The sequence below is a fragment of the Pleurodeles waltl genome, chromosome 4_2 (assembly GCF_031143425.1).
Source record: "Pleurodeles waltl isolate 20211129_DDA chromosome 4_2, aPleWal1.hap1.20221129, whole genome shotgun sequence".
NCBI classification, from domain to species: Eukaryota; Metazoa; Chordata; class Amphibia; order Caudata; family Salamandridae; genus Pleurodeles; species Pleurodeles waltl.
Genome location: NC_090443.1, coordinates 554,491,454 through 554,506,267, shown reverse-complemented (window position 1 = coordinate 554,506,267; position 14,814 = coordinate 554,491,454). Strand labels below are relative to the sequence as shown.

At 45.0% G+C, this 14,814-nt stretch overlaps 1 protein-coding gene across 3 annotated transcripts in view; it reads left to right on the top strand.

Moving 5' to 3' along the window:
* The window catches only part of TDRD5 (tudor domain containing 5), a 1,060,335-nt gene that overhangs the window by 327,198 nt on the left and 718,323 nt on the right, over positions 1–14,814 (top strand). For all 3 annotated transcript variants that reach the window (XM_069232097.1, XM_069232096.1, XM_069232098.1), the window contains exons 6-7: positions 1,743–1,799; positions 5,279–5,432. In XM_069232097.1, the coding sequence (XP_069088198.1) occupies positions 1,743–1,799; positions 5,279–5,432 (211 nt within the window). The remainder of the gene's footprint in view (positions 1–1,742; positions 1,800–5,278; positions 5,433–14,814) is intronic.

The window sequence follows — 14,814 nt, the reverse complement described above, 5'->3', positions numbered from 1 at the left end:
TCCTTTCCTGCTGTTTGCCTACAGGGAAGTGCCACAAAAGGGAGTAGGTTGTTCTCCTTTTGAACAGTGGGGTTGGAAGGCTCTCCAGCTCGCACAGTGTGCCCACCGACTACTTCGACCATCATGCATAAGAAGAGACTGGTAACCTAAGAGTACGGTTTTTAATGCATTTTTAAAAGTCACTGCTTATTAATTCCTATGGTGTGTAATTATGCATAGAAAGACTAACTTTATTAAAACTTTGAAAAGTCATATCTCAATAAGTACTTAACATATCTTAAAGATCTTGGTCTAAAAAATCCTATAAAAGTCTGAAGTTTTTTCTTTTTAATAAATTCTGGTCTTGAGTTATTCATTGAGTGTGTGTGGTACATGATTGGATTGGTGAGTACAACAAACGCTTAGCACATCTCCTGGATTAGCCTAACTGGCCGAACAGCTACCTTAAAATTTGGAGGATTGGGTGGTCTAATTTTTACCTGTGGAAACCAAAGTGTGGTTGCCTGGTCCCCCTGTACAGTGTGCCCAGTTTTGCACACTTCATAGAAGGCCAGCCTCCTACACAGAGTTAGCATGATTTTGAGTGAAAAGAGGTCATGATCAGGCCAGATAGGCAGATGGGGAAGTGAGGTAGACATAGTGGGGTGATGATTGAATTAAATAAATTATGGATTATACCTGCTGGGCTGCATACAGTGTCTGGAATAAAAGCTTATTTAAGGCTGCACATGTGTGTGAAAAGTGGCTAGAACTGCACTTTGTATAGTGTTCAGGGTAGACAGATACTTTTTCAATGAATTGTGGTAAGACAACTTCCCACATTATGAGTCTTTTGGTGAATGGAGTTTTCAAAGTTGTCTATGCTCAAGAGACAGATGTATGAACTAGAGGTGTTGTCTGGTCTGCCGTAACTGTTCAGCATATCAGCATTATTGTATCATATAGGGCCATGATTGACGGAAACCTGTTTCTAAGCAGATGCAGCATTTAGATGTTTACATTTAGTTGTGGAAAATGTGGGTTGGGAAAGGTTGACCACAGAACTGGCTTTGCTGAGAAACCAACAAATAGAGTAGTGGTATGTATGCTTTCAGTTCTATTGATACATGCTGTGCTACCCACTGGGTCCTTTAGGGTTATTATATTACTCCACTGTTATTGAGAGTGAGAGTATGTAAATTCCTATGGGGGAATGGACAGGTTTCCATCTGGACTGGCAGGAGTTCTGGAGCTAACAGACTGTTTATTTTTGTAAGGGATTTTTTCAGTTTGTCCTACAAAAAAGCAAGTGAAAAAGACACTGAAATGAGTGATTTATACACATTTCTATCTGAGCAACGGCTTCTGAATGCAGTAGGAAACAGCAGTACTCTTAATTTGATGATGGTTTATAAAAAAATGCATTGATGTTTCCTCTTCTGGAGCCCTGTGAGTTGAGAGTGTTTAAAGATTTTTTAAAAGACGATGCTGCACCAGAAAATATGGGTATATGTCTCTTCATAGTAGGCAGCCACCAGCACGTCATCTCCTCCAACCATCCCTCATGGAACCCTTGCACCAAATTTCAACCTCACATTCTACCACATCTAATGTCGTCCCAAGGGATTCACTGTGTAGTAATATTTTAAAAGATTTAAATAAATTAAAATATGCAATTTATTGCCCTACCTTCTGTTTACTGTAACAAGAAAATGTAAAATCAATTAATACATTTTAACAACTAAGCTTTCTTGTTCCCTTAGGTTGCTGCCCAGCATGATGATGGCTTACTAGTTAACAAGCTGCCTTTGGAATTCCAGGTTTGTTCTGTCCAGTGCTTTGGCTTCTCCGTCACTGTTTTGTCAATCTTGCATCTTATCTCATTATGGTCCTCCTTTTCTCCAGCTGTCTTTCAAGTGGCACATCATGTATGAGGATGTTTGTTTCTTGCTTGCTTGTTTACTGCTAAGGACAGCTGTCTGTAAGCAGATGTGCTTCAGATACCTGATATATACTATACTTAGATTGTTCTATGGGCCATCCCTTACTTATAATTGGATGGGTTTGTTGTGTATCTCAGTTAAATCCACTTGATTAATGTCCTTCCTCTCTTCATGTGTTTGTCCCACCCACAAGCATTTCTGCCCAGTGTTCTGATTGTTTGACTTTCTTCCACTTCTGCCATTGTGTGCATTCAGAGAACTGTAATTTTTTTTGTTTCAGTACTCCATGAGAGTGCATGTGTTTTCTTGGTATCTCTTCCATGTGCTGCTTCCCCTGCTCACTTTGATCTGAGTTGGTGTCCTAGCTCGTCTGTTGCTACCCCTCAGCGTTTTTGTTTTTAAACTTCTGCTGCATTGTCAACAGGTGGCAACCTAGAAATGAGTCTGTATTTGAAGAAATTCCATTCAAGCGTTACCACCAAAAACGTGCATATATACACACTGGCAATCTTTGAACAGGATTCATAAAAATATTACATTTGTATTGAAAGATTGCCGCCATGGATAAATATGCATTCATGGCAGTTATCTTAACGGATATTGTATACATCCCTGTGTAGCCTTTCATGTAGTTGCAGAGGAGGTTATGCACTAGATTTTCGTTGCGTGAGGAGGCATTTAATAATCGAGCAATTCTTAGAACTCCTATGAGGGGATCATTTGATGCAAAATTGTGGACTCTTCTTTGAGAAATGAATCTGTAGGTTTCCATTTTGGCAAATGAACAAACAGTAAACCTCAGTGGGAAGGACTTACAGGTATGAACATAGCAGGTGAACTAGTTCAAGCTGCACTTCAATAAATTTCTAAAAGATCTGAAATCAGTGATTGTAGTAAAAGGTTTAAGCAGTCCATTGACTTAGGGGATTTTAGTTACTTCTGTTCGCGCTGTCACAGAAATGATGGGTGCTTTCTCTCAACTCTTCTCTTACTTCGAGTACAGAGCCAACAGTTCTAACTTTTAATCGCTTCCAAATAATAAGGGGATTGCAAATCATCTACAAGCTCCACCTTCTTTTTTCTGCCATTTCTGTGGCTATTTCTTGATATAAAAGAGTAGAACTAAATATCTACCAACTAAAGAGGCAATTTATTTAATAGGTGGTACATGTGTTTGGTGAAAGTTCACTCTTTGTCTGTAGGCATTCCATATTCTTTAGGTGAAGACCAATATTTGGTTATAAATTCTAGGTAACCGAAGTTTAAAAAAATTATAATTGACAAAACCAGTGGCATTTATAGTGGCGACCTATAGGTTTTCCAATGATTGCATTCCTTTTGCCCCGTCATCCCCTGATAAATGTGACCATATCAGCCTTGTGTCGCTTCACATTATCCTGTGCATACTTTCACCTAACCTACCTTAAATACTCAGCTCTGGATCTAGCCAAACAGCTGAACAATGAAAGTTAAGTTGATAGTGTTGCTCCACAAATTAAGGAAAGGAAATAAGACTACGGCAAATCATTCGCATTATCAGCATTTCTTTGCATGCAGTCCTTAACTTTAGAGAGTGCCAAGTCAACATACTTGGAAAACCTTATCCTTCATCTCCACCTTCACCCACTATGACTTGCATACATTATCAGTGCATCAATCAGTGGACAAGTGGTTGCCTAACAGCCAGAGCGGCCAGCCGTGGAACTGGGGTACCATGTTTGAGTGCTACATCGGTTCAACAGCCTGCGATTTAGGGAAAATCGGTTAATTTCTTAGTGCCTTTAAACAGATGTGTAATCTGGTTCTAATGTAAAGTGCTCTTTAAATGCCATGGGCCAAAATTGTATTATATGAAACTGTAAAAAATAAAAATGGCTGCACCTTAAGGTGTCTTTCTACCTTTTATTTGCCCATGATGACTTCCTGAGGGTGAATGAACACCAACGAATGCTCAAGATGAAGCAATTGACTTGTGAGAAGAGAAGTAATGCTTTACAATACCCGAAAGACAGAATTAAGACATCCTGTTTGGTGGCCTGCTGAACCCATATTATGTTAGACTCCTGGTTGCTGATGTATTGACATTGGTTCTAATACTTCCATCTTAGAGCTGCCACACACTTGACAACTGCCCATATGCAGCCATGTGTCCCTTAAGTCAGATGCACATACCCAGTTCCACCAACTAAGAGACCAAAAGGCAACTCTAAACTTCATTGTTCTTGCAGTCACATCAGTAACCCATACTGGAGTCTGTCCTCTATTGCAATGCGGCCGGGCCTTTGTGCTGCTTGCAGGCCACATGCGTCTAGTGCCATAGTCCTCTGGTCCTTCACATACCCTCCTTACCAAACAGCACAAAGCAGTAGTTGTTATCTTTATAGTATTTTCTCTTGCCTCTCACATTCTCTGATCTCATTTTATCTCATGTTCTCTCTCTTGCTGTCTCTCATTCCCACTCACACTATCGACAACTTCTTGTGGTGGTTTTCTGATATCTGTGCCTCAGTCACCCTACTTGTCCTGCTTGCTACTTGTCATCATGGACCTTAACCATCACAGCTTTGCGTCGGAGACACAGTCACTGTGTCCTGGCACATAAAGGAGAATATTGTTGCTCATTTGCAGATTTCATCAGGCCCAATTGGCAATTCTACCAATTTGCATCAGCTTTAATCAAATAAGAGTGTCACACCTCTGATTTTTGGCAAAGCAGACACGTACCTGAATGCAGAGTTTACAACTTTGACCTCTGGTGCCTGTCAGTCCTAACCCTTTCTTCAGTCCATTAATTCTGACCTAGTATCTGCTTGCTTGGATCGCCACATCCCACCCTTCTTACCTGCCCAACCCCTGGTTTCCATCCTCTGGAATGGAACACTTGTTACTTCCAGGTCTCATCATTGACGCCAGGTTTTTCTGGCTAATTCCTTGTCCCATAACTCCAGCTTAGTGCCAGTTTTCAGCATTCTGGACAGCATCCTTCAGGTAACTACCTTATTCCATCAGCATGTTATAGTCTCTTCACTTTGTTCTTTTTTTTTCTCTCATCTTCATACTAATCCTATATTGTCTTTAACTTTCCATGTTTTCTGATTGCTATTACTCAAAACTATTTGCCTAGCCATTATGCCTAGATAGCCTAGCAATTATGCCATTTCACAGCTGCCTCTTCTGACTATCAAAGTAATGCTTAAACTGTCTCTCCTCTCTTTCTGGTCTTCTCTCTTTCTTGTGCTTTTTCCAGCTTTCTCAGGTATTTCTTTTTCCAAACAATCCAACCCTCTAGCTATATTTTCCTTTAGAACTTTGTAGAAAAAATATTTATTGTAATACCATGTCTAACTCTCTTGTAGGCTATTTTTGAAGAGGAAATACCTCTGAAGCAGCTGGGCTTTGTTAATTTGCTGGAACTAGTTTTGTCCCTTGGTGATATTCTCTACCTTGAGAGCAAGGATGGTGACCAGGACCTCCGAATCTTCGATGCCAAGAAATGGAAAAAAATCAATGGTTAGTAATATTTAGCATTTTTCTATTATCTATACACCAAAATCTGCAGTTACTCCATACACAAATTAACTGTGGAAATGAAATACATCTGCTTTCTTAACCTCCGATAACTTCCTACAATAGCTGCATCCACATCATGTAAATGGTTGACAGTCCAGGGTTTAGTTTTCCAAATATGTTCTTAATTTTTTATGAAAAATATTTTATTGAGTGTTTTTATTCTTTTACACCGCCATTCTCTGGCCTTTAATTTCAATATTACACCGCTAGATCAAAAAATAAATGTGGAGAGGGTTACATATATTAAATATGATATGATTATTTGAAGAGTGCTTGTTTCACCCGAGAGGTTATCCTAGATCGAAATGAGAACACTGTGCTGGCAAGACCTCTGGACAAGGCAAAGAACCAGGTCTTTAGTTTCCTGCAGAACTCAAGGACCGAGGAGGGGACTGTGATACACGGGGAGCGGCAGTTTCTGGCAAGGTATGAGGAATTGCAACCGCCTGCTCTGCAGATAAGGGAGTAGTAAGCAAGCAGGAGGTGGTTGGGGAGTCAAAGTTGATGTTGAGGTATGAGGCACCGCACCTGTGTGTATTCTGTGTGTATCCCTGCAGTGTTTTTGAATTCACTGGAGGATCTGAGGTGCTAGCTGATGTGTATGGGACTCTGAGTGTGAGTCTGACTACTGCATTTTGTAAGGTCAAAAGTCTTTTGGTCAATGATGTCAACATAGAGAGCATTGTTGTTTGGTGATGGGTGCATCAAGTTAGGAAAGAGCAGATCCAACAGAGGGTGGGTCCCTCCTATACTGGCTTCTTAGAGGCAGTGCGTGAGGATAGGGTGGAAACCCTGTTTAAAGCTGCAAATAAGTTGAGAAGGTTGAGGGCTGAGGTGTCTCCTTTGTTCATGATCAATTGGATGATGTCTGTGGTGGCAGTGAGGCGCCTCAATGCTTTGGTTGTGCCAGGATCCAGATTGGATGGGTTCGAGGAGGTGATTTTTGTTTAGGTAGTCGGCTAGTTTGTTAAATTCTCCATTGGTTTAGCAGGGTACGGCAGGTAAGGAGTTGTATTTTACCAGCATCTTTGGGACCACTGAGGGTTTCTTCAGAAGGGGGAGTATTGTGGCGTGCTACCACGAATCTGAGAAAGTGGCTGTTTTGATGAAGTTGTTGAATACCATGGTTAAATCTGGGCTGATGGGATCCAATCCTTTGGTGTTGATGTAGGGAGTGCTGGGATCAGCTGGTGCTCGTGACTGGATGGAGCTCATGATCACTGCTGTTTCCACCGTGGTGATGGTGGCCCACGCGGTCATGGCAGATTTCTGGGGGCTCATCTCGATGAAATGGGGTGTTTGTGAGCGTTTATGGATCTGGCCGAAGGTAGACGGTGTTGTAGATGTTGCTGAATTAGTTTGAGAGCTGGTTACAAAAGTCCTCTGAGGAGGACGAGGAAGTTACCAGCACTTTCAACCATATCAGCCCTACCAACAACAGTATAGGCCATCCCACTAGCTGCAATTCTATATAACCTGTATAACAAATGAGCGCCTAGGCGAAAGCAGATACCCCAGGGAAGTGACAGTACCAGAAAACCATGACCTCCACCAAGTGCAGGTTGGGTGCAGAAATGTCCCACCTCTCACACCAGTGGTGGTATAAAAACATCAGACAGATGGGTATTAGACCTCATCACATATGGCCAAACCCTGGACTTCATCAAAAGACTGCCTACCTCTCCACCAAAGGGAGTGCACCCACCTCATCTTCACTTACTTCAGAAGGAAGCCCTCACCATGTTAAGCAAAGGAGCAGTAGAGAAAGTCCCAAAAGGGAATGGGTTTCTACTCTAATTTTTCCCACATAAAAAGGAAATCAGGAGAATGGCGATCCATTTTGGAACTCTTAAAATTTAACAAATATCTATGGAAGCAATCCTTTTACGTGGCAGACTTTTCAGACATCCTGCATCTCCTCAATCACAGAGATTACGTGGCAGCCCTGGATCTATAGGATGCATATTTTCGTATTCCTATACATCCCAAGCACTGAAAACGTTTAAGATTCACTGTAGCTGGCACGCACTGTCAGTTTAAAGTCCTTCTATTTAGCCTCAAATGGACACCCCACATATTTACAAAATGACTGGCTCCTCTGGTGTCTTCCCCAAGGGAAAAGTGTTAAGGGTATTTCTCCAGTATTGGAACTTTCATAGATTCAAATGCCTGAATCCTTCCCCCTCGTCCAGATGGGGGCCCGGTACATCAAAACAGCTATACATTCAGGCTACTGCAAAGAAAAAAGACCTAAGGCCTTCACTTTAGTAGCCTATCCTCATCATTATGAGCAAAAGGACCGAAACAAGGCCCAGCCAATCAGGCTTCCCCTCCCTCTAGACCCCTCCTGAGAGGAGCTTCTTCCCTCAGATTTTCTACCGCACGTCGTGCTAGGGAGTCTCCATTGAGCTCTGCTCAGTCAGCACTTCAGAGAAGTTCATTTTTGCTGTTTTCTTCCAAAAAAGAATTTTCTATAGCAAGTAAGGTGTCGTCTTCTTACCTTGCTAAACTGAACTCTTATTTGGAAAGAATTCACCATGTCAGATAAAGAGAAGAAAAGCCTTTTCAGAGCCTGTAAGACCTGTGGGAAGAAGAGGCTTCACTCTGAGGACCCGCACAGAGACTGTATTTACTGCCTCTACCCTGACCTTGTGGCCAAAGACTGCAAGGTCTGCAGGACCTTCTCTAACAAAACCCTCAAAGACAGGGAGGGTAGACTGCTAATTTTGCTCCAGAAGCTGTACTACAGATCTAACCCAGTGTCTTCCTCTGACACTGAGGAATCTACAACTTCTTCCAGAAAGCTACAGAAAAGAGGCAGATCTCCTCAACCTCACTCGGAAGATCTTCCTAGAAAGGCCCACAAGAAATCAAAAAGTTGTCCTCTAAACCTGGAATTCCTTCCAGTTCTCCTCACAGAAGTTCTGCTTCCTCTAAAAGGCACTCAAAAGAGATCTGTTTCCTCAGAGTGCAGTAAGAGAGCTTTTTCTGAGCCTCCGACACCACCTCCCGTGGTGAAACCGGTTTTTAAGAGGCCAACAGGAAAACCTACGACAACGACACCGTCAACAACATCGTCGATGAGAGCACCGTCGACGGCGGTGTCTAAAAGTGTCTGTACAGCGTCGTCGTTGACGACTACAACAGCTACAATCTCTACGGCGTTACCCTCTTCATCGACGATCGTGTTGACGACGTTCATGGTTGCCTCTCCCATTGCCTCTACTTCATCCATGCTACCGCCTGTCAGACCGTCGACGTTGACTCTGCCGTCGTCGTTTTCCTCGTCGACGAGAATTTCTCCATCGATGCGCTGCCGTCGAAGACGCTGATACGGTCGACGATGCCAACGAGTGTACCAACTACGTCCCCGTTGACGATGTCATCTGTGTTGCCATCGGCGAGGGTTAAGGCACAAAAGAAGTCTTCTTTCCTTTCAACGTTGGTAACATCTCCAAGTAGAGTTCTAGCCTTGGTACCTACGCATCTGCTGGAACAAGAGGACTCAGATAATGAGGGACCTTTCGGGGTTGCTCATAGCCCATCTTAACTTCCTGTCAAGTGCTAGGATCTAGAGGAGGACACCCAGCATGATCCACAATCTTACTACCCGCAATCCCTCCAGTATCCTTATCAGGAGCAGATGGTTTCCTTGCTAGGATCACTCATAGCTGATCCATTGCTTATGTTGGACGGCTATAGAAGGCGGTTTCCACCAGCTGGCTTGGAAGTTCAGCAACACGTTGCACCCTCTATACCTTCTACCCCTGTCCATCCAGGAATCCAAACATCCCAGGTACCGCCACAAACACCAATTTCTATACCTATGCAGGATTTGTCCTCCTCTGAGGATCATGATGATAGAGAGGAAGGAGAATTGCCGGACGCAATAACTGAATGGGATGACTATCAAATTCCCACTCCGTCCTCTCCCTCTCCGGTTCCTGTAGATTCCCCTCCAGGTAACATCGGCGGTTTCCACAGCCTCCTGGAAAGAGCTGCTAAAAGATTTAGTTGCCCATGCCCACAAAACATATGTACTGTTTTTTCTATGATTTTAAGGAGCCTTTTCAAAAGAGCGTTAAATCTATGCCCATTGTGGACTAGATCTGGAATGAGGGCATTAAAGTTATGAAGAACCCGGCCACGGCCCCCCGAGTTCTACCTCGCCTTGATAAGAAATATAAGGCGCCTGAAGATTCTCCGGCCTACCTCAAGGGCCATCCCAGACCCGACTCAGTAATTGCTCAGGCGGCTAAACGCAGATCAAGGAACCCTTCAGCACCAATCTCTGCCCCACCCGACAAAGAGGTTAGGAGATTAGACAATATAGGAAAACGTTTTTCATTAATGGCTTCGCTTATTATACGAGCTTCTAACTCTCTGGCTATCTTAGGCAGATACGATAGGCAGATATTGGCTGACCTTGCGCCCTATTTGGATCAACTGCCTGAAGACACTAAATCAGAAGCCAAGAAAGTCTTGCAGAAAGGGGAGACATCTTCTGCAGAAATCATAGACTGCATTATGGACATCGCTACTACGGCTTTCCGTCAGATGGCAGGTTCTGGTGTTCTCAGAAGACAAGGTTGGCTCTGAGCGACTTCATTTAGACCCAAGGTCCAAAACAAGATCCTTGACCTTCCCTTTGATGGTGAAGCTCTTTTTGGGAAGCACATTGATGATGCGCTTCAGTCAATCAAGACTGACACGGACACAGCCAGGTCCCTGGGTACCCTGCAGTTTAAAAGACAGCCTTTCAAAGGAGCTCTAGGCCGTGGAAACTCATCGTATAGACCAGGGTTTCAGCAGTATAGATATCCCATTCCTTTAGTCCTCAATTCCAACAGAGGATGCCTCAACAGGTGAATTAATCGAGAGCTTCTCAGAGAGGAAAGGCTGGAAGACAACCAAAAGAGGCAGGCAGTAGACAATGACTTGCTATCGTCTCCGGCTACAAACCTTCACTTGTGTTCAAAACTAGGGGGAAGGATTTCCCTCTATTTCCACAATTGGCAGAAGATAACATCAGACCAATGGGTCCTAAATCTCATACAGTTTAGCCATACCCTGGAGTTCTTGCACTACCCCCCTACGAAGCCTTCCCTTCCTTGAAGGGTGAAGCAATTGCATCTACTCAGGCAGGAGGTCGAGTCCATGCTTCTCAAGAGAGCTATAGAAAAGGTTCCACATCGGGAGAGAGGAAAGGGTTATTACTCCTGATTCTTCCTAATCCAAAAAAAGCAAAAATGTTGCCGTCCAATTTTAGACCTCAGGGATCTCAACACTTATCTCAAGAAACAATCATTCTGTATGATCACCTTATCAGACATTCTGTCCCTTCTAAATTCGGGGGATTTCATGGCCACCCTCGATTTACAGGACGCATACTTTCATATCCCTATTCATCCCTTCCACAGAAGATATCTCAGATTTGCAGTAGCCGGAGACCATTACCAGTTCAGTCTTGCCCTTCGGCCTGAAGTCGGCTCCCAGGATCTTCACCAATTGCCTGGCTCCAGTGGCAGCTTTCCTCAGGAGACAGAACCATCAAGTCTTCCCGTATCTGGACGATTGGCTGGTCAAAGCCAGATCCAGATCTCAGGCGCAGAAGTTCACGAGCGCTTGTATCAAGCTGTTCACGAGCCTGGGCCTAACGGTCAATCGCGAAAAATCAGCATTCCAGTCCTTAAGGAGAAGAGCTTTTATAGGGGCAGTTCTGGACTCTTCCATCAACAAGGCAGCCCCTACAGAGGACAGACGGAGAAAGCTCATTTCTCTCGCAAAGCATTTACAAAAAAGAAAGTACGTTTCAGTTCGCCTGTTCAAGTCCCTGTTAGGGATGATGTCCTCCTGAATTCCTCTGGTGCCTTTCTGTCGTCTAAGAATGAGACCCCTTCAGCAGCAGTTAGAATGGGCACAATCCATGGGGCCTGTCGACGATATGATCAGGATAACGAAACCCATGATGCTCTCTCTAGCTTGGTGGACTCAGAAGTCTCACTTAGCGAAGGGGCTTTCTTTTCTTCCCCCAACAAGCACCTTGGGTGATAACTACAGACGCTTCTCTCGAAGGATGGGGTGCTTTCCTCCAGCACCTACAAGTAGGAGGCAAATGGTAGCTGCATCAGAAAGTCTTTCACATCAATTACCTCAAATTGAAGGTGTTCGACTAGCGCTGTGCACTTTTCTCCCCAAAATAAGAGGTTCCTCGGTTCTCATCCGGACGGACAACACAACGACCATGCATTAAAGCAACAAGCCGGTAGGAACCAGGTCTCTGCTCTTATCAAGAGAATCTCAGCGCATTTGGGAATGGTCTATCAGCCACAAAATAAACCTTCGAGCGGAACATGTCCCAGACATAGAGAGCATCATTGCAGATTCTCCGAGCAGATCACGGTCGTCGAGCCACGAGTGGGAATTGGACCAGGAAGTCTTGAATCAGGTTTTCGCCCGATGGGGGAAAACGAACCTGGATCTCTTCGCCACCACTGCAGAATGCGAAATGCCATTTCTTCGCAAGTTGGGATCCACAGCGGGGCTCTTGGGGGAATGTGTTTTCCATGGCATTGTCAGGAATTTATGCCTACGCTTTTCCTCACATTCCCCTGATTCCAAGGGTTCTGGCGAAGATCAAGATCGATCAGTCTGCTTCCTGCTCCACTTGCAGAAAGCGAATCTTGCCTACACTTCCATTCGCCTACATCTCGCAGCTACAGCTGCATATCTTCAAAACAAATAACATATGTCTTTATTTAGAATTCCTGTCATAAAGGCTTTCATGGAGGGACTCAAACACGTCATCCTACCTTGGTTACCCCCAGTTCCATCCTGGAACCTTAACATCGTACCTGCAAGACTCATGGGTCCACCGTTTGAGCCACTTCGCTCACATCCATTTCAGTTTCTTTCCTTGAAAGTCGCTTTCCTAGTTGCCATCACGTAAGTCACACCTGTTAGTGACCTCCAGGCACAAACCTTAGAAGAACCTTTCTTCCAGATACATAGGGATAAAGTAGTTCTTCTGACTCATCCTAAATTTCTTTCTAAGGTGATTTCTCATTTTCACGGAAATCAGTCTATTGAGCTGGCAGTTTTTTTCCCCCACAACCTGACTCAGTTGCGGAAAGAGCCCTTCACATACTATATGTAAAAATAGCACTTGTGTTCTATATAGACAGAATTAGAATTCCATATAGACCGAATTAGAGTTTAGGAAGACAAAACAGTTGTTTGTAGCTTTTTCCCCCACCTCAGAAAGGCAACCCAACATCCAAATGGACAGATGGACAGTCAAATGCATATAAGCTTGCAATGTTAAAGCCAAAACACCTGTATTTTGTCTCCCAGAGCACACACTACTTGAAAAAGACTGAGCTACTATGGCTTTCCTTGGAAACATTCCCATAGCTGACATTTGTAAGGCAGCTACATGGTCTACACCACACACCTTCACAAAACACTGCTGTGTGGATGTTTTAGCATGACAACAAGCTAGTGAAGGGACAGGCAATGCTACATACACGTTTCCAGTCAACTGCAACTCTTACTGTCTAGCCACTGTTTTTATGTGGGGACTGCTTCACAGTCTATGCAGAGCATGTGTATCTACAGCCCCTCATGCCATTGAACTGATTATGTTACTTACCACGTAAGCCTCTATTTGTTGCATGTAGTGCTGTATTCCCACTTTCCTTCCAGGATGCCTGTCACTGTTACAGTTATATTATACTTGTATATATTTGTATGTTCTATGGCATGTGTAGCTGCAGATACACATGCTGTGCATACTTCTGCCATCTAGTGTTGGGCTCGGAGTATTACAAGTTGTTTTTCTTCATAGAAGTGTTTTTGAGTCACTGGATCGAGTGGCTCCTCCTCTTCGGCTCCATTGTGCGTAGGCATCGACTTCATGTTAGATTGTTTTCTTTCCGCCATCGGGTTCGGACGTGTTTCCTTTCATTCCAATAGTTCAATTCGGAAAACCTTGAAAAGGCTTTCTTTCTTGTTGGTATTGTTTTGATAGCGTTACACCTTCAATCGACACTTCAGTACCGTCGGAACAAACTCGCCCTTTGGGGTGCGCGCCCAACTCAGGCCTGGTCGGGCCGACCGTGTGGAAGCCTCATGGATCGGACTCCATTCCGGTTCTGTCCTCGGTGCCACGCTAAATTCTCTTATACAGACCAACACCTCGTCTCTAATCTCTGCCTTTCCCCAGACCATCGGGAGGAAAATTGCGAGGCCTGCAGATCCTTCCGGTCAAAAACGACACTTCAGGACAGAAGAGCACAGAGGCTCGAGATGGCGTCAAAAAGCTCAGAACATCTCGACATCGAAGAGGAAGAGATCATGCAGCCTGCAGTCTCCGTTCGAGGATCCGACTCCGACCAGGATTCCGAGGAGGACAGACCGGTCACGGCAGGACAGCACGTGAGTACGCCTGCCCCTGTACCATCTAAGCCGAAACATAAGGCCTTGGGGGTGCCACAGCCAGAAGGCCATGGCTCAACCCAAAAGAAGACACTCTGGGGGTCATTCTGACCCTGGCGGCCGGTGACCGCCAGGGTCACCGACCACGGGAGCACCGCCAACAGGCTGGCGGTGCTCCCTCGAGCATTCTAACCGCGGCGGTTCAGCCGCGGTCAGAAACGGAAAGTCGGCGGTCTCCCGCCGACTTTCCGCTGCTTGGGAGAATCCTCCATGGCGGCGGAGCGCGCTCCGCCGCCATGGGGATTCTGACACCCCCTACCGCCATCCTGTTCCTGGCGGGTCTCCCGCCAGGAACAGGATGGCGGTAGGGGGTGCCACGGGGCCCCTGGGGGCCCGCAAAGTATTTCAGTGTCTGCAAAGCAGACACTGAAATACGCGACGGGTGCAACTGCACCCGTCGCACCCCTGCAACTCCGCCGGCTCCATTCGGATCCGGCATCCTCGTTGCAGGGGCATTTCCGCTGGACCGGCGGGCGCTCTTTTGGAGAGCGCCCGCCGGCCCAGCGGAAATGTAAGAATGGCCGCCGCGGTCTTTTGACCGCGGTGCGGTCATTTGTTGGCGGGACTGTGGCGGGCGGCCTCGGCCGCCCGCCACAGTCAGAATCACCCCCTCTGTGACCAACCCACCAGTTCGGTACCAAAAAAGGACACTCCTCCGAAGCTCTTCCGAGTCCAAATTTAGAAAATCTTTTTCGGAGCCGAGACCATCCTCAACCCCATCTTTTTCGATACCTAAAAGACCTGGTTATACTGAGGAGCATGGGCTTTGAAAAACACTTAGAGAAAGCCATAAAACTACTGAGGAGGACTCACAAATACAACCAAT